The sequence below is a fragment of the Branchiostoma lanceolatum genome, chromosome 9, assembly GCF_035083965.1.
Source record: "Branchiostoma lanceolatum isolate klBraLanc5 chromosome 9, klBraLanc5.hap2, whole genome shotgun sequence".
NCBI classification, from domain to species: Eukaryota; Metazoa; Chordata; class Leptocardii; order Amphioxiformes; family Branchiostomatidae; genus Branchiostoma; species Branchiostoma lanceolatum.
In genome coordinates, this window is record NC_089730.1 from 9,208,668 (window position 1) to 9,236,499 (window position 27,832).

The window sequence follows — 27,832 nt, forward strand, 5'->3', positions numbered from 1 at the left end:
AGATTGTAATAAGTTGTCTTGTAAATAATTGTGTTTAGCAGGCAGGAGATGTGACATTTGTCTTATAAACCAGCGAACAACCGTGCTGGGTGATTCTCCCACGAAGCCCCCAGACTCTGTCAATAAGGGACGGAGAGTTTTTGACGTCGCCAACTTCTAATGCATGCTTATCGAAGTTTTCAGACAGTGTTCTGAATGCGTTAGTCTGTCAAGTTTGCATTTCTAGCGGTATTACTGATGTTGCATCTAGCATATATCCCTAAATACCCCGTTTTCGAAAAATCCCGAATTTAAGTACCCCGCGAATTTAGGTTACCCAACGTTAACATATATATAGAAAAATGGTTTACCGTACCTTTTCCTGAGTATGGAACAGAGAGATTTTAACATTTGTCCGATACTGTCAGTGATTTACTAAATGTATTTCAGGTTGTTTAAAAGCAGAGGAGCAGAAAAAATGCTACCAAAAGAAAAGCTATATGTTGTAAATCTGCTCTTTTTCAGTCAAGGGACAAATACATGTCTGTGAGGTATCACAAATATTTCATGTTGTCTGTGAGTCAAGCTTCTTTTAAATTAAAGGTAGACAAAGAATAAAGGCACAATTATCGAGAAAATAAGTGTTCCTGACATCTAAGAAGTATGCCATATACATTAACATAGGAACTAAACTTCATATGACTAACACGGTGGGCGATGGGACCAGAGGTAAGTCCTATGTTTTAAATGACCAAGTAACAAACTCGAAGTATCATGTACGCTCAAGTAGCATAGATAACTTTGCTCTAATGACCATAGAAGTGATAGGGTATTTACTAATTTAGCTAGATTTTGACACAGCTGTAAGTCAGATATGGTATCTCAGTAGTCACAGTGGGGTGCACTTCGAGACGTAGGTTTACGTGTGTGATTACTGACCAAAAAATCTACGACACCATACATAGGTTTGGATTTGAAACATCGTGCGTTTGAAATATTTAAGGTATACTGACGAAAATAGGACACAGTTCAAACTTACCTTTACTGTAAAAATCTGTATCTCGGGACCTCAATGAAGAAAGTGAATGTGCTTTGCCGTACCGACTACGTTTTTGTAGGAAAACCAAGGGGATATCCAGGGGGATGGGACTTTCCCAGGGACTTACCAGATGTCTTAAATGACGTAGTAACCAACACGAAGTATCATGTACGTCCAAGTAGCATAGACAATTTTTGGGTTTTAAACCGTGTTGGCTTTCTCCCTATACGAGGTATTCTCCACCGCCAGACTTGGGCCCATGTTACGAGGACACTTGCCTGTAAAATGTTAAATGACAAAAATGATGGAACAGTAGCCGAAACGCCTGTGGTGGGGCGGACCTTGATGTGCAAATATGTCCTGAATCATACTTGTAACGTTATGGCATGAAGCGCAGCGATATGAAAAAGTTCGTGAAAAGTGTGCTACAAAACGTCTGTCACCTACTAAGTACACTGACTTTTCAAAATCACTGAAAACCGCGAAGCCACATATTGTTGTAACATTTATATTGAAAAATGATCTACCGTACCTCCTCCAGAGTATGGAACAGAAAGATTTGAACATTTGGTCGATAATGTCAGGGAATAAGTTTGTATTTCAGTTTGTTTAAAAGTAGAGACGCAGAAAAAATGCCACCAAAACAAAAGCTATGTGATCGTGCTCTTTTTCAGTCAAGGGACAAATACATGTCTGTGAAGTAAGGTATTACAAATATTTGCCTTTGAGTCAAGCTTCTTTTATATCAAAGGTGAAAAAATGAAGGGACAATTATCGAGAAAATATGCAATACACATTAAATTAGGAACTTAACTTCATATGACTAACACGTAGGAGGATGGGACTTTGTAGGTTTGTGATTACTGACCAAAAATTTTGGACACAATACACTATACACTACACAAGACAATAGGAAACAGTTCAAACTTACGTTTACTGTAAAAATCTGTATCTCGGGACCTCAGTGAAGAAAGAAAGTGAATGTGCTTTGCCGTACCGACTACGTTTTTGTAGGAAAACCAAAAGGGATATCCAGGGCGAGGGGACTTCCCCCTGGACTTACCAGGGGTAAGTCCCATGTTATAGCTTACCTAGTAACCAACACGAAGTATTATGTACGTTCAGAGATGTACGTTCAAGTAGCATAGAAAGTTTCGCTCTGACAACCATAGAAGTGCGGGACGGGTATTTACTGAATTATACTTGTAACGTTATGGCATGAAGCACAGCGATATGAAAAAGTTCGTGAAAAGTTTGCCACAAAACGTCTGTCACCTACTAAGTACACTGACTTTTCAAAATCACTGAAAACCGCGAGGCCACATATTGTTGTACCATTTACATAGAAAATGATCTCCCGCGGGCCCGTACCTCCTCCAAAGTATGGAACAGAAAGATTTGAACATTTGGTCGATAATGTCAGGGATTTCAGTTTGTTTAAAACAAGGAGGTCCTTGTTTAAAAGTAGAGGAGCAGAAAAAATGCCGTCAAAACAAAAGCTATGTAATCATGCCCTGTCAATCCGGGACATGTCTGTGAAGTAAGGTACCCCAAATATTTCATGTTGCCTTTGAGTAAAGCTTCTTAAAGCTTCTTTCAAATTAAAGGTAGACAAAAAATGAAGGGGCAATTATCGAGAAAATAAGTATGCTTGACATTCAAGCAGTATGCCATACACATTAACTGACGAAAATATGATACAGTTAAAACTTACCTTTATTGTAAAAATCTGTATCTCGGGACCTCAATGAAGAAAGTGAATGTGCTTTGCCGTACCGACTACGTTTTTGTAGGAAAACCAAGGGGATATCCAGGGGGATGGGACTTTCCCAGGGACTTACCAGATGTCTTAAATGACGTAGTAACCAACACGAAGTATCATGTACGTCCAAGTAGCATAGACAATTTTTGGGTTTTAAACCGTGTTGGCTTTCTCCCTATACGAGGTATTCTCCACCGCCAGACTTGGGCCCATGTTACGAGGACACTTGCCTGTAAAATGTTAAATGACAAAAATGATGGAACAGTAGCCGAAACGCCTGTGGTGGGGCGGACCTTGATGTGCAAATATGTCCTGAATCATACTTGTAACGTTATGGCATGAAGCGCAGCGATATGAAAAAGTTCGTGAAAAGTGTGCTACAAAACGTCTGTCACCTACTAAGTACACTGACTTTTCAAAATCACTGAAAACCGCGAAGCCACATATTGTTGTAACATTTATATTGAAAAATGATCTACCGTACCTCCTCCAGAGTATGGAACAGAAAGATTTGAACATTTGGTCGATAATGTCAGGGAATAAGTTTGTATTTCAGTTTGTTTAAAAGTAGAGACGCAGAAAAAATGCCACCAAAACAAAAGCTATGTGATCGTGCTCTTTTTCAGTCAAGGGACAAATACATGTCTGTGAAGTAAGGTATTACAAATATTTGCCTTTGAGTCAAGCTTCTTTTATATCAAAGGTGAAAAAATGAAGGGACAATTATCGAGAAAATATGCAATACACATTAAATTAGGAACTTAACTTCATATGACTAACACGTAGGAGGATGGGACTTTGTAGGTTTGTGATTACTGACCAAAAATTTTGGACACAATACACTATACACTACACAAGACAATAGGAAACAGTTCAAACTTACGTTTACTGTAAAAATCTGTATCTCGGGACCTCAGTGAAGAAAGAAAGTGAATGTGCTTTGCCGTACCGACTACGTTTTTGTAGGAAAACCAAAAGGGATATCCAGGGCGAGGGGACTTCCCCCTGGACTTACCAGGGGTAAGTCCCATGTTATAGCTTACCTAGTAACCAACACGAAGTATTATGTACGTTCAGAGATGTACGTTCAAGTAGCATAGAAAGTTTCGCTCTGACAACCATAGAAGTGCGGGACGGGTATTTACTAAATTATACTTGTAACGTTATGGCATGAAGCACAGCGATATGAAAAAGTTCGTGAAAAGTTTGCCACAAAACGTCTGTCACCTACTAAGTACACTGACTTTTCAAAATCACTGAAAACCGCGAGGCCACATATTGTTGTACCATTTACATAGAAAATGATCTCCCGCGGGCCCGTACCTCCTCCAAAGTATGGAACAGAAAGATTTGAACATTTGGTCGATAATGTCAGGGATTTCAGTTTGTTTAAAACAAGGAGGTCCTTGTTTAAAAGTAGAGGAGCAGAAAAAATGCCGTCAAAACAAAAGCTATGTAATCATGCCCTGTCAATCCGGGACATGTCTGTGAAGTAAGGTACCCCAAATATTTCATGTTGCCTTTGAGTAAAGCTTCTTAAAGCTTCTTTCAAATTAAAGGTAGACAAAAAATGAAGGGGCAATTATCGAGAAAATAAGTATGCTTGACATTCAAGCAGTATGCCATACACATTAACTGACGAAAATATGATACAGTTCAAACTTACCTTTATTGTAAAAATCTGTATCTCGGGACCTCAATGAAGAAAGTGAATGTGCTTTGCCGTACCGACTGCGTTTTTGTAGGAAAACCAAGGGGATATCCAGGGGGATGGGACTTTCCCAGGGACTTACCAGATGTCTTAAATGACGTAGTAACCAACACGAAGTATCATGTACGTCCAAGTAACAGAAAAAATTTGCTCTAATAGTCATAGAAGTGCTAGTTTATTTACTTATTTAGCTAGATTTTGATACAGCTGTAAGAAACTAAATGTGCTTTGCCGTACCGACTACGTTAAAACAGCAAAACCAAGGGGATATTGAGGGATATCTGTCAATATTTGTCGATGTACAGCAAAAACTGTTCTCATAGAGACCATCGCGTAACTTACTGCTACGAATGCAATAAGTAATAACCCATAATGCAAGCATAAAATATCACAAGGAAAGTAAGACCAGTATTGTGGGGTGGTTCGGGGGGGGGGTAGATCCGCGTTGGCTTTCCCCTATACGAAGTCTCTCCACCGCTAGATTTGGGCCTATGTTACGAGGACACTACTGCACCTGTAAAATGTTGAATGACAAAAATTATGGAACATGCTACGGTGGGGGAAGACCAACAGTGCACCCTGCGGCTGCGGTGAGGACCCCCAAACCTGTGAGGACACCGCGATGGCCCTACCTGCACGCACAGACTCGGACCTCCGGGAAGCGAACGAAGTTGCACTGAACTGGATAGAGATACACGGCGATAAGCTATAATGAGTACACTGACCTTTCAAAATCACTGAAAACCGCGAGGCCTCTTGAAATGTAGCTTGTTAGATAACTGGAATGACCGACCGCCTTACCTCAACTGGCTATGAGTCCGATCAACGCTAGTCCTCTTCCCGCACCACGACCGTGAGCCACCAGTCTCGCGCCAGGCACGTCGTCATATTTCACGTGACATATCATTATAGCAGTGATTGGTCAAGATGCTGTACGCTATTTCTATTACCGGACTAAGCTTTAGCATTTCTTGAGTATTTGACGTATTCAGCGAGAACAAAATATCCCTTGACGGTACAAATACACATTTTCTGCTTTAATAGAAGTAGCATTTCAGGATAGCACATTCTTGACCACGTCTGATAAGTAAGTGATATCCTGACGGACTCTGTCATTCAACATCCTGGGGGTGGTGCCACAACTCAGCACGGCAAATTTTAACCTTCGTCATCAAAAGGTAACATTTTTCCCGCGGAAATTTTTACTGGTTACATTTCCCCCGTTTAAGACCATCCCACGTCTCGCATGTGGCGGCTTCCTGGTGCGATACTGACTAGCCGTTGTAAGGAATTAATTTTTCTCAAAAAAAGTGAAAACGTAATTACAATTCACTTAGATTGCTGCTGGGCATACATAATTTCCATCAAAAAACAGAAATAGTCATATACAAGCGAAACAGGTTGGCGTCGATATCGCTTATCAGAATAACAGACCTTTATGCGAAACAGATTAATTCCGAACAATAAACTATTTTCATGGTATTTTAGTCAATAATGAGTCCAAAAATACAGCAGTCCTCTGATGACGTCATATTTATTCATATAAATATGTAATGTCTATTGATCATTCTTTTTTCAAAAGAAATCAATAAATTCTGCATTCATCACCGATTCCTAAAGTCCAACACTACTTTTTAAATTAGAAAATGTCTGCAGCAAAACGTAAAAAGATGGCTGCCGTACAAACCGTGACTAATTGACTCCCTCCATTGTTACGCGGCCTCCACTAGTACCGTAGGTACACGACGCGCGGTATTCCACAATATTAGCTAACAGCTAGTTCCGCACTTTCAATGTCCTCCATGTTCCCGCGCCGAATTGTCGGTGCGCCGTCCATAGTCCATTCCTCGCAATGTTTCCTCGACAGCTTTGATCCCATCGTACCCGTACCCGCGTCCCTTGCAACTGCGTCTTCAAGCAACCCGATTGAAAACATCGTTCCAGTGGTAAGGTCGAGAACATGACAAGGATGTCGTTGTACTCCATAATAATGTTAAATTTTTTCCTAATTGCTCCTGCCGTCGGCTTCCAAATTGTACTGTGTCCTGAGCCAGGCGGTGGTTAGGCCGTGGAGCGCGCATACGCCCAAATGGTTTTAACACGCGATTGGTCTGAGAAGCCAGGCGAACATTCCAATCGCGTGCTTCATACAGTTCTATTTGAAGGGCACGCGAGTTATTTATATCCATTGTTGCTGGGCGAAACCTCGGGCAGGTGATCCATGAACTTAAGAGAGAGTCATGTGACTTCCTTGAATGACGCGTATGACGTGGCATGTACACACACCTTTATACTTTATACGACGTTACAATACTCATGTGTATGGCAGGTGTTGACAAAGCAAGAAAAGCAATGTCATCTAACCTTAACGGATCTGTTTGAATATAATTTGATTATGTTCATCATATGGTGTATTTCTGATATACTTCATAACGCCGATCCGTACAAGTTCTCGTCGTTACGTATGTTGTTGTGAAGTAAATGGACTCCATGGGCCAAGATATCACAAGATAGACAAGAGTTTCTTTCCTCTGAACTAGTCCAGTCCTAGATGTGTTCAACAACAAAATACACTAATATAATGCCAAATTGCTCAAACAAGGTCATAGTGAAAACAAGTGATTCAATAAGGTAAAGTTAGTGACAAGATTTCTGTTTGTTCATACTTTTGAACGATTGATTTATTGATAAAGTGACCGTAATATAGTTTCTGCAATCTTAAAATGGTATAACGCAACGTATTACCAACTGAAAGGACTTAAGCGTTAATCCTTTTTCCAGTGATTCACCCAAACGTGTTGGCCTGAATTACGAAACAAGCCTTATTCGTGTAGAAACAGTTTACATTCCCGATAAAAGACTGTTTTCTCCGTATGATTGTTTAGTGGCAGAAAGTGGTCTGAGCTTACCCAGCTGTCAGGGTGCTTGTAGGTGTGCGTTTCACCACTGGCACTGGATTATATACGAATTTGACCACTTTCAAATCATTGGAAAATCAGATGAATAAACAATGAAGCACATGTTTTCTTTTAATGATACTTAGTCTAGTCTTAGTACATAGTAAATTACTGGGACTCTAAAAACAATGACTGTAAACTTGAATTCCTCCATTCGTTTATTCAGTGAAGGTGATCTAGAGACCAATGACATTTGAAACAATTCATCACATTCGACTTTGTTTGGTCAATTCATAGATGGATATCCTTACAAAATATCCTTGTTAGATCGCTAAAATATGTTGCCGAAGGGTGCCTTTAACTTAAGAACTTGATACACTTTATCTTTATTTATTTATAAACTTTAAAACTTTTATTTTAGTAAAATATATTACTGTTAATTTTGCCTTCACTGATCTCTTAATATCAATCTTCACTGATCTCTACAGTGGCCATTTTCATTACTTACGCTTTTATTGTATACTATTCTTTCAATGATGGAACATGTCATCGACAGTAATTCCCATTTACGATGAATGTGGATGGTTAGAAAAAAATACATCCTTTGCAACATCACACCCTGCATTTTTCCAGTGACAACACAACATACTGTGACAAAATGCAGGCTGCATTGTTTGGCAGTTAAGAAAAATCGTTTCTCACTTGTCATGTACAAAGAGCTTTACCTATAATGTGGTAATTGTTAAATATATCTATACATGTATTTATAACTGCTTCATTAGCCCTAGATGTTTACTGTGGCCGGGAAGTATGGCAAGTACTAGTAGGAAAACCTACTACTTTGTCGTTCTCGTTTTTGTAACACAGGACACTGTCACAAAATGTCAATAAATCATTTCCTCTGTAAAAGCTGGCACTGGTTTCGGGATAGCTCATTCAATTCATTTTCATTACCATAAATATCTGTCTGCATTCACACAAAGAGGTAGCTGGTTTGGCAATATTTTCCGTACATATCTCTTATGTAGCATTCGTTCCTCGGGGCAGATACAGCTATAGAATTACATAAGGACGTAATACGTATCTTTTCCACTGTGCAATACGATTCATCCTGGGTTCCGCTCTATTTAGTTTACCTGGGCTCCCATGCACGCTCCATCACAAAATATTTTGCAAGGGAGTGAGTATATGGGAGCCCCGGTAAACTACACATGATGGCACTCAGGCTAAATACTATAATATGTAACAGAACAAGAACATATAGTAGACAAATTTTCTCGATGGGATTTGCCAACACATCTACAGATAAGCTTTCCTGTTAGGGCACATCAAAATAAAGTTACTTTGTACATGTACATGTGATCATGAGTGTACAAAGCCAGGCTTACAAAACCCTAGTATAACCCCTATTCTAAAGCAAACCAGGGAACCAGGTCGGTATATCTTAACTACTCTGCACTGGAAGAAATACTTAATCTACATACAATATAGGGATAACTAACGTTATAACACACACAGCTCCCGTACAAACAGTTGTACATTGTATACACGATGTACTACCAAGTCCCAAAGTAACTGCAAGTCATCAACATATATATCTCTCCATATGAACAGATAGAACTCTAACTTAGAATTTGCAAATATACACGTACATGTAAATAATTTGCTACCAGGATTGTTGCATAATTTGCTATGCGTTATAAAATTGTTCATCAATAAAATTATTGTACATACATACATACATGCATACACACATACATACATATATACATACATGCATACACACATACATACATACATACATACATACATACATACATACATAATACAAATAAAAGCCTGCTTTTTTGCTTTAAAGAAACGTCACTGTAGCCTTCTGAGATGAGTGACACGAAGAGCGGACATCCACTGGCGATGTTCATGTCACTGGTGGGCCGCTGGAAGGACGAAATGGTCGGGTAAGGACGAAACGCGTCTGTCACATTTTCTCAGTTGTTTTGGTCCAGCAACCTTAACACGCTACATAACTGACCAAGAAAAAAACAAGCAAAATGAAAGCAGGAACAGATCAATTTGGCAAAACTATATGTTCCAACTTAGAAAATCACAAAGAATGACATATGATACATGCTTATGTACAATCTTTCATCACTTCACTTCATTGAACTTCAGTGGTGAACTTCAGTGGTGTTACGTGTACCCTTGAGCTTCGAAAAGTGATTACAAACAATGAACTGGTTCCACTCTTTGATACAGACCATTTCTTATCGCTAGCCTTGGTCTATGGACTCGCTCCTCATACATGTGTCATCATAACTAACTGCTAACCCTGCGGAAAGTTAACCCTACAGAAAACATACTTACTATATCTAGTTCGGGCCAGCTGTCTTCACAGCGACCCTGATGGTCATCTCATCATCATGGACGAAGCCACGGTCTCTGTCGTCAAGGTCAGTCAGTGGCAGGAGAAGCGGACACTCGCTGGCTACGTACATGTCGGAAGTGGGCTGCTGCAGGATACAAAAATGTGTACATGTACGGTTAACCCACGCCATACAAATCAAGACATATGTGCTGTTGAAAAGAGAATCTATTTTCTACCAAGAGCAACTGCTGTTAAATGTAAGAGAAAAAACGGGGATGTCAAATCTCTACAATACAAAAGGTGATATACAAAAGACTTCTCAAAAGTATTTCTCAGCAGGCAAGAAGTCAGTGACTCTTGTTTGCATTCATTTTGATAGAAAATGAAACAGAAATGACAACTCCAACATGGCGGTCAAACCAGACGTTACAGTCACCGATCGTACCATTGCGTCAAAGGCTAATGTTATATTAGGTAGGTCCTATTTGATAAATTATACTCAGTAATTATACCTTGAAGCCAGAAGATGGAACCGGAAGAACCTTGACCACGTTATCCCCGGCTCTCTTCGCGACTATCTCGACCGTTATCTGTGCATACGTAGTTTAATATAGTCATTAGTAAAGTTAGGTAGTTTTCACCTAGCATAACTGTCTTGCTGTCAAAAGTTAGCAGACAAAAAACTATAGCTGCAGGTAACATCTTACAAATCACAAACTTGTTGTCAGATATGACCATGCATGAACAGTATGTCACCATATGTTTGTAATCAGATTTTATAACCCAATAAGATAGAATTTAGTGTCAGTGGTTAGACTTGAGTAGCACTAGTCACATGTTATATTGTTCATCATTGTCTGCCCGTCCTTTTCATGTTACATATATTTACAATTAGCCTACGGTCAATAAACTTTCCTTAAAACCACGAGGAAACTAGTTTCCTATGAAGTACATGTAGCAACAGGAAGAGGGTGTGCAGTCAAATTACTGACCTTGGGTCGGAACTTCGAATCCCAGTCCAGGATTTCATCATACTCTCCCCTCATCATTAGGAGCTCTAGGCTGAGGTGTGTGCCTTTTCCCATGCCATCCCCATTCGGGTAGATCCGGAGGCCCATCTCATAGCCTCCCTGTCTTGTGATGATGAGGGGAGAATTGACGACTTTTCCATCCTGTCGACTGCTGGAGAAGTTTTGGATCTTCCAATCCAGAGTGCCGTCGACGCCTGCCTGCTGTAGAGCAGCGATGCGACGTTCCTTCTTTTCCTTCTGAGCATCTTGACGAGCGATGACTGCTTCTTGAGAACGCTCTTGCTTCTGCAAGGTCTTGATAGCTTCCTTGCTCCGACTGTGAGAGCCCTCGTGGCAACTCATCTTCTTCAGCATGTTGGGCAACTTGCGGAATAGCTGCTCTTCTAAGGTGATGATGGTTTCCCTTCGACATGCATCTGTGGCGATGGCGGTGTTGATATTGTCCCTGAACTTCTTCTGCAGCTGGTGGAGCTCTTTCCACAAGGACTCGATCTTTGTTTGTTTGTTCTTATCGTCCTGTCGGTTTAGGGACCCGAGAACGTCACTCAACTTGCCAGTAAAAGTGAGCACAAGTTCTTGAAGATGCTCCACAGTAAGCACGTCACCGCCCGGAAGGTTGTTGTCTTGACGGTTAGGTGCTGACGGGCCGTCTCCTTCGCGTCTTGCTTCTCCGGATCCCTCCATCTCAGAGTCACCTATGTTGATTGATAAATTACAAAACCAAACTATGATAAACAGGTAATAGTCTACATCACTGTCAGCATAGCCATTGCCATTTGCCACTTTTCATAAGTTTTTTTTACAAGTCAGTTGTTGACAATATTCATCCAATAAATACTTTCTTTTCAAATATAAAAGATGCTACTGTGCAACACAGAACATACCACTTCGACAATTAGGGAGGTTGGTTAAAATCATAGTCCTAATTTTTGTGCTGTTTTCTAATCTCAGGCAACTACTAATTCTGTTATGTTCTATTAATTCATTTCTTCTGAAGAGTGCCTTTGGCTCCACTAATGGTAATCGTTGTGTTTTATATGAAAATGTCCATTTTTGAAGAAAAAAGGTTGGTGGTACGCCCCATGGCTCAGTAAGCATTTGGAGACTAGGCGCATGCATTCGCACCTGCCCATTGTTCTAAAGTAGAGATTAGGGACGTGGCAGCTGCATGGAACCGGACATAAAGAGGTGAGTGCGCGTCAACCGCCAAAACATTAGACATCAATATCATACAACGATCTGCATTGCAATCATCATCTTTGTACCAAAAAACAACATCCATGCATGTTGCTGTACCAGTCGTGATAAAGTGCTAGGTGAGGTTTGTATCGACAGCTATTTTGAAGAATATCAATGAAGCAGAAATAATCTAAAGCGATCATACTGAAATTTTCAGACATTTAATTTACCCGCATATGGCAAATATCAAAGGTGAAATATGATAATGTGACATTGTAATGGATACGGTAATACACATGAACCCGAGCACTGGTCAAATCTGTTGAAGTCTTTGTTTCACACATGTTCCATTGTGCCTAGTGCGCTTGCACACACACACGGCCGCGAGGCACGCACGTGCTACGTAGTAAACGTTTCTTTGTTTGTGTGTTGCTATACCATTCCAAAATTACAGTAAACCATTTATGAATTTGCCAACTGTGGCATGAAAATTACTTTTAAATCATCTCGTGCTACTTAGATATCACATCAAACATTAGTTATAATACCGGTCCATCGTGTAAATACAAACACGTCTTGTTTGTAGGTTTTAAGGTCATTATTGTTTGATCTCAGCTTGCGGCAAAGTCCAAACTTTGGACTTTAATTTTGCAGCAATGATTAGGGATGTATGAAGCTTACATCTTTCTTTAACAATAGTCATACTCAAACTCAAAACCATGAAAGATGCAAACTCACAAAGCAACGACATTAGATCAGGACCCAAAGCATGGTTACCATGCCAAAAGTATTTGGTCAGGCTGATAGGCTGTTTTTTTGGAAGCTTACAAATGACAAATCACAAATGGTACACGTTAGTGTGGAGGGGTACACAACTTGAGTCGGGGCACTTTTGTGGGTTAATACTCCGTCAAAATTGAAGCTCAAAACACTGAATGACCCCAGAAGGAATGAATCGATTGTCTCCTTTGTGTTTGGGTTGGTGACGTGTATCATATCTTTAGGTGTGTGTGTATGTGTATGTGTATGCGTATGTATATGTGTGTGTGTGGGGGGGGGGTCTAAACTCCCGGATCCCCTAACCTGGTAATCAACGATGGTAGTAGTGCTAGTAGGAATGGAAAAACGTACTTATACTCTTATTCCGAGTATTACAAGCTGATTACTGTAATTATTTCAGCATGAGATAGGGGGAGTCATTTTGTCCATATCGTGAGACCGGTTCAATATGTTACGGGTGAAAGGTCGTCTGGGGGAAAAGGCAAAAGCACAACAAATTCCCCCTAAGTGTCAAAGGAAATGATAAAGATACGAATATACGAGGACACTGCCCGGTGGGCATCATTTGAATGTGACTAGCGTCAGAATTATGCCCAACGTCTTGACGAGTAGGCAGGGTCACTTACAACTACCGTATATTCTATCCAAATCCCTATTTCGAATTGTTAGCTTTGGCCCGCTACCAACGTCCACTAGCCGCCATTTGTTTGCAACTAGCGAACGTTAGGGGCAGGCGAAAGCTAACAAGGCTGGACTCCAGGCTAATTCAAAGCTACAGAAGGAAGCAAATACCTGTTCAAAGGAATCTTGAGCGCGGAGGACCCTCAAACGTTACATCTGAAGTACCTTAGTCTTATCTACATTGTCATGGACATCTCTTGCCATACGACTAGTGCACGCCCCTCACACTTTTCAGGTTGGTTTACTGTATAAACTGATTCTGTCCACACCCACACGGGTCCACAGCTACCGACGTACTCCTGTGATGATTACTATCACCAATCAGACGCCTCTACATGAAAAAAACATGTTACGTCAATAACAGTGAGTTCATCCTTGTGTGTAGCTGCAATTGGATTGATCCAGATAATTGTAGAAATACAGAAAGAGCAAAAAAGCAGTGCCATACTGCAATGGTTACAGTAATGACGTGGGGGATTCCCCAATGTTGTTTTTCACTGCTTCGACCCGGAACCGCGCCGCGACACCACGCGAATCAATGTATCCCTGCACCGGGGTATACTTACCGAAAAGTGCCAAACAATGACTTAACCAACAAAAACGTACAATATGTCTGCCTTATATCTTCGACCAATCGCCACAGTATGAATTTGATAATTACATAGGAAAATTCCTCTTTCTGTAGACGGACTTTTTTCTTGAGCGCAATATACTATCATTGGTGTGTGGAAGTAGGCAGGGTGGAAGCTAAAAATAGCACGGGGTTTCCCGTTGTCAGAGACTGCAGCAGCAATGGACTACCTACGTGGCTGACTCATAGCAGGCGAGTATCTACAGTTTTGGGCGTTACCACTAACATGCTAACATGGTAAAGGTCTTCTATTTCATGGGCCATTGTTGACTATTGTGCTAGGACATTACATCATATGCTAATCACGCACCTGCGCACTGCGTATCATGTAGTTCAGAGGGGATTTTTCTGGCAGTGTCTAGTGTTTACACTTCAATACAATCCGTTTGAAATAAGATGGCCTTGGTAATTGGGGTAGTACACAGTGTGCCTCTTGTGGTTTTGCTTTTGAGTCAGCAAGGATTGGTAAAAAAAATGCGGTGAAGAAAGAGTAGTATGGTGAAGAAGAGAAAAAAATTCCCCGGCCAGCCCAGCCCCTGGCTCTATGACCAACATGCCTCCAAGGAAATTTTACCACAGCCCCCCTGTTTAAGACCTCTTGTTTTTATACATTTTTTTCAATTCTGGGGGCAGTGGTAAACTTTAGTTGGGGATATGTAGGCCCTGATGCCGAGGAGCTGGCTTGTGCAGTCTATGGCCTTGAAACAGTCTGACATCCAGTCTATCACGTCTGCCCACCGGCGTGGGATCACGCAAGGTTGTTTTCCTTGGTTACCCTTGAGACATGACTCACTGCATGCATCAAGCACAAAGCACCGAACTCGTCCTGTATGTGCGCTGGGCCTGATTTATATTAACAACCGGGTAAGTTTGTCACTTCTAGTATAATTGTCACTCAAGCTACATGACTACACGTAGGCGTGCGCTACTGTAATTTAATCGATATAATACAGATCCAAGTTAAAATGCCCTTCTTTTACAACTATCTCTTGCCTGACAGTGTCTTATGTCTGGCCACACCCAAATGGTAAAATACTGACAGCCTGAATATTGTTGGTGTACCTGAGAAATATAAGCAATTGGACAGACATGTAAATCAGACAAATAGCAGACGACAGGCATAGAAATATATTAAGTACGAAATAATAGTCATACCTAGTAATCAGGCACTTATTTTGTTTCTTTACCTTAGTAAGGTAAAGAAACAAAATAAGTGCCTGATTACTAGATATGACTATTATTTCGTACTTAATATATTTTTTATGCCTGTCGTCTGCTATTTTTCTGATATGTTTTTATTTTGATTTTATTCAAATTGCAACAGGCAATACATGACCACCCAGGCAGCAGTAGCTGATTTTGGGCGTCTAACACAGCACATACAATTACAATGTTGAAAACTACGCATATATACAAATAAGGTCACTAACGTACACAATGATTTAATAATGAAATGTTTATGTCTGATATGTTTTATCACCATTTATGCATATCTTTTGAAAAAGTAACTGTATATTATCGATGTCTACTGAGAAGAACACGATCCCTACGTATTTCCTGCAGTCTTTTTATTTTGTTTTCCCAGCGCTAGCCTTGGTTTTACCAACACAGAGTGTATTTCAATTACCTGCCACTCTCTTTGACATTCCGTTTACCGCTACGTCATACAGTAATGCTTTTAGTTCAAGTGGTCGTCTGTGTTACAAGCCAACTTGGTATTCATCTTCGCTTTATTAAGTTAAGATTTCATTCACCTGGTGACACACAAATGATGTAAATAGTTCAAATAAAGCTTTCCCCTTGTATGAAAATGCAGTACAACTGAGCACATAATTAGAGGCTTAGAATGCACCATTACCAGCAGTATGTCCTACATGTTACGACTATTGATAACTGCAAAATGCATTCGTATTTTTCGAAATTGGTCTTCCCTTGCAAGGGATATTAATTGTCCATTTTTCTTGGCTTTCCCATTGCCCAACTGTTAAGGTAAGCGAATCTATCATATATATCTTCAAATACGCGTTTTGAATTTTTGTCAATTGTCAAGTATATATATCATATATTGGCCATGTTTGATTATTATCATTATTAGAAGCTTGAACTTGAACTTTGAACTAAACGTCATCGTGACACATGAATGTTCCGTCCGACATGTTGGAATCGCCAGCGTTTAGAAACAACCTGTTGTATGTGATAATGAGAGCTTGGTCTATACGATCAGCTTAAAACTCACATTTCAACTCTCTCCACTGTAAACAATCAGTTACAAAAATTGGAACGAGACGCAGGCACAAGAAGCCAGCAATTTCAAAAGGTAAGAGACTAATTTGACTAAGGTGGCTGACGCAATGTACTAGCGACACGATATGATGATTCGTACCGCAACCTGTTTAGCAGTAATTCTCAGGTTGTTTCTGCAAATACAGTTCTAAATTTGATATATAACAGAGAAGGTTGAAACATTTGCTTGAGATAACTTTTACAAACATGAATTTAACGAGCGTCAGCCCAATACAGTGCAAAGAAGTATAAATCTTTGGAACAAATGGGGAAGCCCAGGTAGGTTATCAAACATGGCCTCCACAACTGGGATTGAGAATTTTCGACTTGGCAAAGACTCATATCATGCATTGAAATCAGAGTATCAAATTTCTTACGCAATAATCTAAACTGGTAGTAAACACCTTATGTGTGTATAATCAAATTCTCATTAAAATTTTCTGGTGTGCATTTTGATTTTTGCACAGCAGCTATCCAAAGATGCTATAATTTAACATTTATATTTGACTAATCAGCGACAAACACGGCGTAGCAGAAACGGGACTTCTACGAACAGAAACGGAAGTGCGAACCAGGGTGTATTACATTGCGCAGATGAATTAAAGGTCTTTTGTTAACATGTTGCTGTTGTTACATTGGCCAATATTTACTGACACGTTATCGCAAGAGATCCATTTTACACAAAAACGACGCCCTTGTAGAGCCAGTTCCACATAATGTAGACAACAACTGGATATATTTACAGTGTCGATGAAAAGTTGCACTTTAGTCACCAATCCAACATGGGATTTAAAATGTTGCATGTCAAAAGACATTTGGCAAAATATTTGTAAAAGGAAAGGTGTGACACATTTCGCAAACATCGGTGTTGGTGTGTTCAAACGTATAGAAATGTGCACAAAAGAACTAACCTCAGTTAAATTTGCCAGAGTTAAAGGCCTTGCGCAGCTAGCACGATCTGCTTGCATTTTAAACGTTACCATTGGTCCGTTCAGCACGTTGTCAACGGTGCCACGCACTGATCAGGCACTGCCTGCGTGATCGTTGGGGGAATCCCCTGACGTCAGTACTGAAAGGTCACGTGTTACCTGGCCATGGACTTGTCTAAATGATTGCAGGGGAGAAAGTACTGGCTAAAGGAATGCAAGCGTTTACAGCGTTTTAGTTCAAGGATATCTGTAAAAAATTTGGATCACAGCGACACAACACATATTGATATCAAATCTGCACATTTCGTCATGATCCAAGTTTTCTAAGTGACGATTAATGGTGGTCTTAGAACTTGTCTTGTACTGCTGTAGTTTTTGAGGGAATAACATAAATTAAGTAAAACTTCCCATCAATCTCGCGTGTCAAACCGATTTTACTATCTAGGTTGAGCATTGTATAGATTTTATTCTACAGCCCCCCCTTAACGTTTTGCTACAGCTGAAAGGTAAAAATTATTAATGCATCATATTTTACGTCTCTCAAATGCCTTGTGTGTTGTTCTCTGAACTCTTCCCCTTCGCTATTTCTATCCTCCTCACCCCAATCAATGGTCAAGCTGCAGTGTTCAATAGCAGACAAAGTCAAAATACCGGAGAAATACTTTCTTCTGTTCTCGTTTGAATAAGATGTCTTATGTATTGTTACCTTAATCCGATATGCTTTTGGGTCGTTCTCCTCACATATGAAGCGGACAGAGAGAGCCCCCCTCCTTGACATCCGTCTTGTAACGCGACTACATTTTTCTCGCGAGAATTATAACCTCGTACGTGAACATGTGTCTTTAACATGGCGACCGGCAGGAATGCATGAGACTTTGAGAGGAGTCACGGTCACAGTCAGAAGGGGTTTGTGTGTTTAGATTTGTTGTTATCAAGTGAAACTAATTTCTTAGCAAACATTAAATTGATCTGTAAGTTGTAACTGTACCAAGGAAGATTGCTGCTCAAGTCAGAAGCCAGACCACATATAATACCTCACAGGTAAAGGGTGCATGTTCAGGTCAAACAATGCAAGGCCAGGTGAATGGAACGTACGTGTTATAGGCATCCCCGGTAAGGACGGAATATACAAGACTTAGTATGTTTCGCCGGTGGCTGTCGTTATAGCTGCAGACATGAAACAAAACTTTCTTTTATTTTGTAAATGATTATATTGTGAAAACTGCTGCAATTTTAGTTGGAGATGGGGAGGGGGGTGGCTTTGTGGGCACGCGGCTTCGATTCAATCAGTGCCCAACCCTGGTGAAACTCAATACTCAGAATTGTCCAACCTTTGTCACATAATGCGTGGGATAGGCAAAGTAGCTACCTGAGCAAACCTCCGTTCCGGCCAATAGTATTCAAGTTTCTGTGTTTAATCTGCGCTGACTGTGTAACCCCAAAGTTTGACCCGAACTGGCGGCATGTTCACTGACGTGACGTGCACTGACCCGCGATGACCCGCAAGGCAGGTGAAACTAATGACCGTAGTTTTCACATTCAAGTAACCCAAGAGGCAAATTCCGATAGTGTAGTCAATTTTGAATTACATTACCGGAGGGTTACAAAGTGAATACATAATGTATGTCAATCGTTGATGTTTGATTTAGACAAATTTTAGTTGGGATCTAGGCGTTTGTAAGATGAAGGGTTTTAATGGAAAAAATTTCTTGATAGTGTAACAAGTGGTAGAAGGCTTAGAAGCCCATAGAACACGGGTTAATTTTGGCTACGCGACTAATGACCGTGCAACATATAAATAACAAAACTATGATGTATCTTTTTCATTAATGGCGTGTCCAAATGTTAACAAAAATATTAAAGTTATTAAAACAATATGCTTCTCCGAGAACAGGTAATATGAAAAAAGAGACTAGATTTGGTCCCGTGATGAGGTTAATTGTTTGAGCAATCAGTGTGTTGTTACATGTTAGTATCCAGATTAACAATGACATGTGAGTTTTGAGCAGGAAACGACACCCTTTTCAGCTATTTTACAATTGGGACAAATAAATGTGCAGAACGCGTCTTTAAAAGGAAAACAATGAACGGCCTACGCATGGATGTCTTAGCGCATTCCTTCATCATGAAGGCATCACGGTGTAATTTCGAAGGAATGTGTCAAGACTTGCGTAGGCTTCATGCCAGTACGCGACTTTTCCAGCAAAGCTAAGACACTTGTTCAAGATCTCTTCTAAGGTACGATTGATTAAGGTATGATTTTCTGAATGTCTTTGTAAACTATCTCTGTTTACATTTAGGTTTAATTTATATGGAAGCATTTTGCGTCCGCAAGCAGTTATACGAGTCTTTAGCATTGAGTCCCTCAAGTTGTTTGATTAGCCCTGCCTGTACGTTTTATAACGGTTACGTTAAATTATGAAACACTCATGTCATACCGCTACGCTTGGTCGTCAAGGCTTCAGTAATTAACTAAATGTAACTTTCCGGTCGACGTGAAAACACGTGAACGGCCATTTTGTGATTCTAGCAGCCAGGAATGAGTTGAAGACCGCAAAACTATCATGAAATATACCGGGCAAATATCCTGAAGCAAATTTTTCATTCCGCCCAAAAGTTCACTATAAAATGGGCAGGTGTACACTTGGTTTACCTGTTGCATAAGATGTTCACTCTGGTCCCAAATTAGTCACTTGAAACGCACGTTTTGTACAATTATTGCTTGGCTGTGGCCAAACCGATCTTCAGAAACGTCAGTGCGCCATGCGCAGTTACAAGAGGTCAACATTCCTGAGGGTTGAGTCATGATACCCACGCTTGCGCTTGCCAGGTCTATGGTGGGAGGGGAGGGGCTAGCCTCCTTCGCAGACTTCCTATGAACAGCGGTGTTTATATTGGTGGGGGGGGGGGGGGGAGCAAGGTTCTCTAAAGGGAGTTGTGTAGCCAAGGGAGTTGTGTAGCCAAGGGAGTTGTGTAGACGAGGGACGACGCTGTTCATTTCAAAAATGAACAGCGTCGTCCCTCGTCTACACAACTCCCTTGGCTACACAACTCCCTTTTAAGTTTTAAGTAAACTGTAAAGGTCTTTAATATGCTATAGGTACCTCTTCCGTATGTCATCGACGAAAGAGAGCCATTTCTTGCACCGTTGACATATGTGGTTTGCATTTCACATGGCAACAGGAAACTACAACATGTGTAGCGGTATAGGTTACACCCAGGCGAACTGCTCGTTGCATTTCGAGGAAAGGTCTCTATACTGACCTGTGCAAGCCGCAGGTGTGACCGGTGTCCCAGCAGGCTAGCCTCGCGCTCTGTTGCACAGAAAACTGTAATTAGCCTACCTGACCGAAGACTCTACTCTACATAAGATTCAGACCGGAAATGTCGCGATCGCCACGTTCGCAGAGGGGCGACGCAGGTAGTTGGTTACCGTGAGGGGAATCCCCTTGGACTGAACCATTGTCCTCCAAGGGAAGACCATCATTTCGAAGGGCACAGCTAGTCGTAGACGTCTGTGGTATTTTGGTAAAGAACATAATATAATGTTTCAAGTTAGCGCATTTTTAGCTGTCGATCATATCATAATCCCGGAATACTTGAAATATAACTGAATACAGTACTTTTTACACCCGAAGTGCTCCGAAGTGAGCACGACCCGAGTTTACAACAACATCACATGATCAGAAATGCCTACTCAATCTTAAGGGGTGTGAAAAAGTCTTCAACAATTACTGACATTAGCCGCAACGTTAGGGGCTGCCGCAACTGTTTAAATTGTGATCTTGCCAGAGCATCTAGGAAGACCAGGCAAGATGGGACGTCTTGACAACTTTCTTGAGGTCTCAACAATTGTACGATCGCCATACAAACTCCCGATAAATTTCGACAGTTTCGCACTTTGTCCGGCACTAGGGGCAGGCATCACATGAGCTATTGAATACTCATTGAGTCAGCATTATCATACTTCAGTCAGCACGATGGGACTGTCGCAGTTTGTATAAAGGACAGGTTACTGTTTTTCCACGGTATGTTTTAATAGAACGCTATTTGTAATATACGCGTCTCGACATGTGTAACGTTAAGCAATGTCAGTCGGAAGTCTGTAGCAATAACACTATTGGTACATGTAGTTATGTACGTACATGTAATACTGGACTGGAGTTTCGCAAGGGCCACAGTACCCGTTGTTATCAGTAACCCAAAAGTTGACTTGACTTGTCTGTTTTGATATTTGAATGAATGGATGTAGGTCAGTGCAAGGAGGTTAACCTCATTTATCAATGCTATGGGGTTTACTGTTCTTTCCAATTCGACTGCTAGATAGATGTATTGGCAGAGACCGGAGCTCTACTCTTTTGAAATGGATTTTGATCTTTTTAAAGCAGAAGAGAAACTCTAACATACAAAGCTGTCAAAACGGTGTCGGACTGTAGGGTACGGCATCACAAGCTAGCTATAACCCCCCCCCCCATGACTACATATGAAGCACAACTCTATATCAGTGAGACGATAAGACCATGTTCTTGGAACCAAACCTACTTATAATTACTGGTTTTGACAAGTGGATCGATGACTCTGGGTATTCCCCTTGACGTCACCAGTTACTACCAGTCACTGGTCACCCTATCAGGTGTCAGCCTAGATTTTAAAACAAACATTTGCGTCTATGGTAACTTTATAACACAAATGGACCACACACACCTTTGAATACCCTATTCTACTCAATGCCATGAATCTTTAGGATTGTTGCAGCGTTTGTTTGAAGTGTTTGTTTCCAAAACACAAGTACACGACATTAGTCATTGAAGTAGTAGATGTGTGTTTATTGGCTGTATGTATATCACGCGTTAGAAACTATCCAATCGTTCCTTGGCCACAATAATGGGTCCTTCTATAGCTAGCTACCAGAATGTGTTGTTCAAAATATACTCATGGCTAACACGAGACATGTTAGATATATTCGGAAAGGGACAAGCATTGGAAAGAGACATGTATACAAGACCACATATCTTGATACCTTTACACAACTTCATATTTCAGGACTATTCTAACAAGCCATGCCGGGGTTTGCTGTAAAACGGAAGGGAGGCAGAACTGAACCCAAATACCTGTGTACCAACTGTGGGTTATTGCTCTGTGAACCCAAACAAACACCATGTGGTCACCGCTACTGTCAATCGTGTGTAGAAGAACTCACAAGGTAAAATATTACTATGTTTATCAAAGTATTATCAAGAAGCTGATTGAATAGAACTACTACGTATTTAGAAAGCTGATTATTTTTATCTTATTTAGAAGTGAGGTCTCAATTACATATATGTACACAATCAGGAACAGAAAATTCATGTTGATAACTCATGTGATACGGCATCATCAGTTTGGCTTCCTGTTTGTAATGTTTAGGAGCTGGGGAGGACGATGTAGGGCCCGTGACTGTGGTGAGAACGTACGGCCTCAAGACGTAAGACGTTTCGTTGTGTCCAGATTCCAAATGTTTCCATTGTTTCCAAACTAACAGTATATGTGTTGCTGACCTCTAAATTGTCTTGGTGTTACGTCAGAAAGAAAGCATTCTAGAGTGAACTTCAATCAAACGAAAATTCTGTCTGGAAGCGATGACAATATGCAACATTAAAACATATAAAATGGAAGCTTTCTATCTTTTTTGTCTTGGCTATTGGTAATGACTTTGTGTGGACTGTTGCATTAATGATTGACGAGAAGTCATGCAAAATTCTGTCACTTGTCTTCGAGGAGGGGGGGGGGGGCTTCTAGCCAAAACCGTATTTTTCTTCGTCAACATACCCAGCTTAATTTATGCATTACGATGGACGCGCACAATCATCATCGACATCAGTGACAGATACCCTTATAGGCAGAGGACCGGCTTTCAACTAAAACAGCAAACGGACCCGTGCGATCAGTTTGAGAAGCATGCATATATATGGTAAGTGCACAGCCTCTCATCTCTTATACTACCATATCATAAGTTTAGAGTAGTTTTTCAGAAATCACACTATCTGGGTTCAGAGGCGGCGGCACGAAATTTTGAATGGGGGGGGGGGCGAGATAATTTTAGATGAAATGTCACGAAGACGAGCGCCGAAGGCGCGAGGCCTCGCGCCGAAGGCGCGACAATACTAGGGGGGTCCGGGGGTATGCTCCCCCGGGAAATTTTGAAATCTAGACCCTCTGAAATGCTATTTCCTGCATTCTGAGGGGCAAATTTTGCTGGAAGAGTAAGCTAAGTTTCATGACATCTCCATTTGTAAAAAAAAATGCAGAAGGGTTTCAGCTTGATTTTGGGGGAACGGCGCCCTCCCGACATATTTTTTCGCCTGAGGCACGACATGCTCCTACAGGAAAATTTAGAATTCTTGACCCATTGAAACACTATTTCCTGAATTCTGAGGGGCAAATTTTGATGGTAAAGTAATCTAAGTTTAATGACATCTCTATATGTGAAAAAAAGGAAGGGTTTCAGCTTGAGCTTTGGGGGGGGGGGCGACGCCGTCCCGACATATATGCCGGCGGCACAACAATCCAGGAGTATGCTAACGTACGTCGGAGAAAATTTTGAAATCTTGACCCGCTGAAACGCTATTTCCTGAATTTTGAGAGGCAAATTGTGCTGATAGAGTAAGCTAAGGTAAGAAAATCTCTGTTAGTGAAAAGATTCACAAGGGTTTCAGCTTGATATTTGGGGGGGCGACGCCCCCCCCACCAAACTTTTTTGGGGGGCAGCCGCCCCCCCTGCCCCCCCTGTGCCGCCGCCACTGAGGTTAACACAATCTTGTGTCACTATGTTTCAGGTACACACTACCACAGACGCATGCTGGCAATGTCGATGTTGATGTCCTCTGGAGATGATGGTTGGGTTATGCTTTAGCATGATATTATCCATCCTTTTCTATGGCAGTCACCACTCGATTAAGGTCTCCAGTGGACGAAGATGTCTTGATGACAACCCGAAGACAACACCTTTAAATTGGGAACGGACGTCCCAGTCAACGATATGATATTAGAATCCAGTTCGTTTCGGTGTTATGATAAGAACAGATACTACCTTTTTGCGGTAAACTTCCTCAGCCCAACTATTTGGACTTAACATAAGCAGATTCTCAATCTTTACAAGAGAAGAGTTGTTTTTAACAACAACCAGGCTCGTAACACCGAGACCACTAATACTGCTGTTGGGTATAATATTTCGTTGGATTGTCTCATGGTTCATTGTAAGCAATACATGTACGTTTCTTCTAGGTGTACCCCGACAAAGCTATAGAACGGGAGATATTGAGCATACATGTTCTCTGCACCAATGTCGAAGATGGCTGTAAATGGGAAGGCGTTGTTCGTCATCTCACGGTAAGATATTACTTAGATGTTCCGTGTTTAACACAATGTACGACTGTCAAGTATTACTTTTGTTTGCGCCTCAATGAAAAAGGAGTTTTCTTTATTTTGTTTTGTGTAGACAATCTAACGATTTGGGATAAGGTTATGAAAGGATAACTTCATAATTTAAATTTCTTTGCAAACCAGTTAGATAGAAATTTAATTTCTGTTGATCAGATTAGTTTTGTATCTAACATCGAGAAACACAAAACTTAATATGTTCGTTTAGGCACATCTTTCAGAATGTGACTTCGAGAAGATCACGTGTATCAACGCCGGACAAGGCTGTAAGGCGACCATATGCAGGAAGAATCTGGCCAACCATCTACAGTCTGACTGTGAATACCGACCTGTAACGTGTCAGTGGTGTAAAGAGACAACGCCTCACAAGGAACACAAGGTAGGACGTGAGACAAAAGTCCTTAGAATATCTTATACATTGTACCGACATACTCTTGCCTGCATTCACGATAATGAACAAAGATTACAGAGGGACAGACTACAGTTCGACAACATAACGTATTTACACATTATGCTCCTCTTGACTTAGGCTCACAGACAGACCTGCCCAGCTACCCCAGTACAGTGTGACTGGTGCAGTAAGAAAGGCCTAACAAGAGCTCAGCTTCAAGAGCATCAACAACCGGAAACAGGAGACTGTCCCAACATGAAGATACCGTGCAGCTTCGAACCCATGGGGTGCAAGGAAAGAGTAAGTATTTAGGTTGTTACCTTCGTGTGTCCGTGTGTGAGTGAGGATGTCTGTATGTGTCTATGTTGGCGCATACTTTGCCAAGCATAACACGAGAAAATAATGATGCATTTATGTTGATATTTAGGTTGTGGATAGGTTTGGGCAGCACTTGGGTTAAGGTTGACTTTGGGCCGCCTACTGGCTTTCCTTGAAACTGTAGTTTTTTGGGGGGCATCACGATTTTTCGTGATGCTTTGGTTTATTCCTAATAGCGTAAATGATTTATCGCAAATTGACACCCACTGCATACTGTTTAACACTGATGATTTGACATCTGCAGATGGAGAAGAGGCAACTGGCTGAGCATTTGAAGAAGTCAGTTCAAAATCATTTGAACATGACCAAGACGTACATCGTTCACTTTTACTCCAATTTTGAACAACACCGGCAGCAAGAGGTTGAGTCACGTGAAAACATGAGAATGATTCTTCCACGAGTAGAAAAAAGCATTAAAGACGTTGATGCAAAAATTGCTGAAATTGAAAGTAAGCTTTCAAGCGAACTACCATCAGGAGCGACATCTTCAGGTGGCAACAAAACTCTAGAAAACCGGATTGAGCAGGAACGTGCAAAGGTGGAAGAGCTGAGGAGGAAAATGGCTGCTTGGGAAACAAGGGTTGGCACCTTTGAAGGCATTGTAGCTGTTCTGAACCGTGAGATCGAGAAGTGCAGTTCTCAGATGGAGGCGTACGAACGGCAACGTCGTCAGGACAGGGAGATCATCGAGACTCTGGAGAGGAAGGTCAGGTCTCTGGAAAGGATCATCGCTCTGAAGGACGTTGCCCTCGCGGAACAAGACCTACGGATCCAGACCCTCGAACTGACCAGCTATGACGGCGTTCTGACCTGGAAGATTCCGGATTTCACACGAAAACGCCACGACGCCATCACGGGGAAGACGGCGAGTTTCTACTCGCCATGTTTCTTCACCAGCCGTACAGGATACAAGATGTGCGCCCGGATCTACCTGAACGGAGACGGGATGGGCAAGGGCACTCATGTCAGCCTGTTCTTCGTCGTGATGAGGGGGCACTACGATGGGCTACTGCGCTGGCCTTTTAGACAAAAGGTAATGTGAACTCTTAAATATATTGCTTATAGTTTACCTCAGAACGTTACTTTCTACTAGACGGCGTTTGCTGTGGAAACGTTCACTGAGCAAAATTGGATCTGTCTGACCCTTGATGTTCTAATTTTGATGCAAGATGTATGATTTGATGAAATCTATTATCTATGAAATTTGTTGAATTGTCTGTGAAATCCTTGCATGGTCGCCCAGCGGTCCTAGCCTCTAGTGGAAAGAAGGTTTACATAACGGTTATAGATGCTGAAAAGTTCCTGATCCAAATGTTACCATATACATCATTCTTAAAATTTATTTTCTATCTTCTCAGGTCTCGTTTATGTTGGTGGACCAGAACAACCGAGAAAACGTAACGGACGCGTTCCGTCCTGACCCGACCAGCTCGTCCTTCCAGCGGCCCACCAGTGACATGAACATCGCCAGTGGATGTCCACTCTTCGTGCCGCTCAGTCAGCTGGACAGCAGCAGTCACGGTTACGTCAAAGACGACACCTTGTTTCTCAAGATAATCGTAGATACTTCAGATCTTTAACTGAATATGCCAATTTTTGTATCTTAAACTGTTCTTGCCGTTTTTGTAGGAAATGCTGGACATAGTGGAAATACAATGAGAATTGATACATCAGTTCGAGTTAGAGTTGAGGATTATTTCTGTTTAGCTTTACCATGCTCCAAAGCATATAACAGTAGACAATAATCATGCTTCGCTTATTAGTGATATACACATTGCATTGTATTTCATCAAATATGCTGTTATGTCTGAATAATAGTATTTCTCAAAAATAAATGTATGGACATGATTGAATGCAGAACTACTGGAAGACCTGAACAATAGGCAGTAATAACACAGGTTGGATGACAATTAGCAATGTAACCTGTATATGCATCTAAGCGCGACAATAAAGAAACATTTATAAGCTTATTGGAAGTATATTATTTTAGTAGGTTTTGTAGTAACAAATATAGGATTAATGACTCGTCCTGAGGTCTACCGTGTCATAACTCATTGTAATTTCCTACAACCACAAAATGAACAAATGGCATCTGGCTATATGTATTGCGACTTAATTCATTACATTAGGTTACAGATTATCAGCTCTATAAGAAAACAAATGTGTAACAGCTGATAGAGATTGCTTATTTTTGTAACTATTAGTGGTGAAACGATCTTGTTTGATGCGTGTGTTACGCCTTAACACTTATCTATGTTATTCGAAACAAAGAAACAAAATAAAGCTTAGTAGCAAAAGTTCAAACTGAAAGTACATATTTCACTTTTTACACTTTTCAAATTCCATGTTTAAGTAGAAAGTAAATATTTCAAATTAG

The 27,832-nt window shown here is 40.9% G+C and overlaps 2 protein-coding genes across 4 annotated transcripts; one reads left to right on the forward strand and one right to left on the reverse strand.

Moving 5' to 3' along the window:
- Window positions 1-9,266: 9,266 nt before the first annotated feature.
- Window positions 9,267-20,743, reverse strand: LOC136441719 (TNF receptor-associated factor 1-like). The gene is made up of 5 exons (XM_066438160.1): window positions 20,532-20,743; window positions 10,746-11,479; window positions 10,266-10,343; window positions 9,753-9,898; window positions 9,267-9,415 (listed from the first exon to the last, which is right to left on the reverse strand). Exons 2-4 carry the CDS (start codon window positions 11,466-11,468, stop codon window positions 9,758-9,760), a joined length of 942 nt encoding a protein of 313 aa, XP_066294257.1. The 5' UTR covers window positions 11,469-11,479; window positions 20,532-20,743; the 3' UTR covers window positions 9,267-9,415; window positions 9,753-9,757.
- On the forward strand, window positions 16,169-27,768 carry LOC136441716 (TNF receptor-associated factor 2-like). 3 transcript variants are annotated; one of them, XM_066438156.1, is made up of 8 exons: window positions 16,169-16,372; window positions 22,311-22,470; window positions 22,674-22,731; window positions 24,531-24,635; window positions 24,895-25,065; window positions 25,216-25,377; window positions 25,700-26,488; window positions 26,814-27,768. In XM_066438156.1, the coding sequence occupies exons 2-8, from the start codon at window positions 22,328-22,330 to the stop codon at window positions 27,033-27,035; spliced, it is 1,650 nt and encodes a 549-aa protein (XP_066294253.1). In that variant the 5' UTR covers window positions 16,169-16,372; window positions 22,311-22,327; the 3' UTR covers window positions 27,036-27,768. The 3 variants fall into 3 exon arrangements, with proteins under 3 accessions (XP_066294253.1, XP_066294254.1, XP_066294255.1); XM_066438157.1 differs by lacking the exon at window positions 16,169-16,372 and adding an exon at window positions 17,378-18,173; XM_066438158.1 differs by lacking the exons at window positions 16,169-16,372; window positions 22,311-22,470; window positions 22,674-22,731 and adding an exon at window positions 23,039-23,217.
- The last annotated feature ends 64 nt before the right edge of the window (window positions 27,769-27,832 follow it).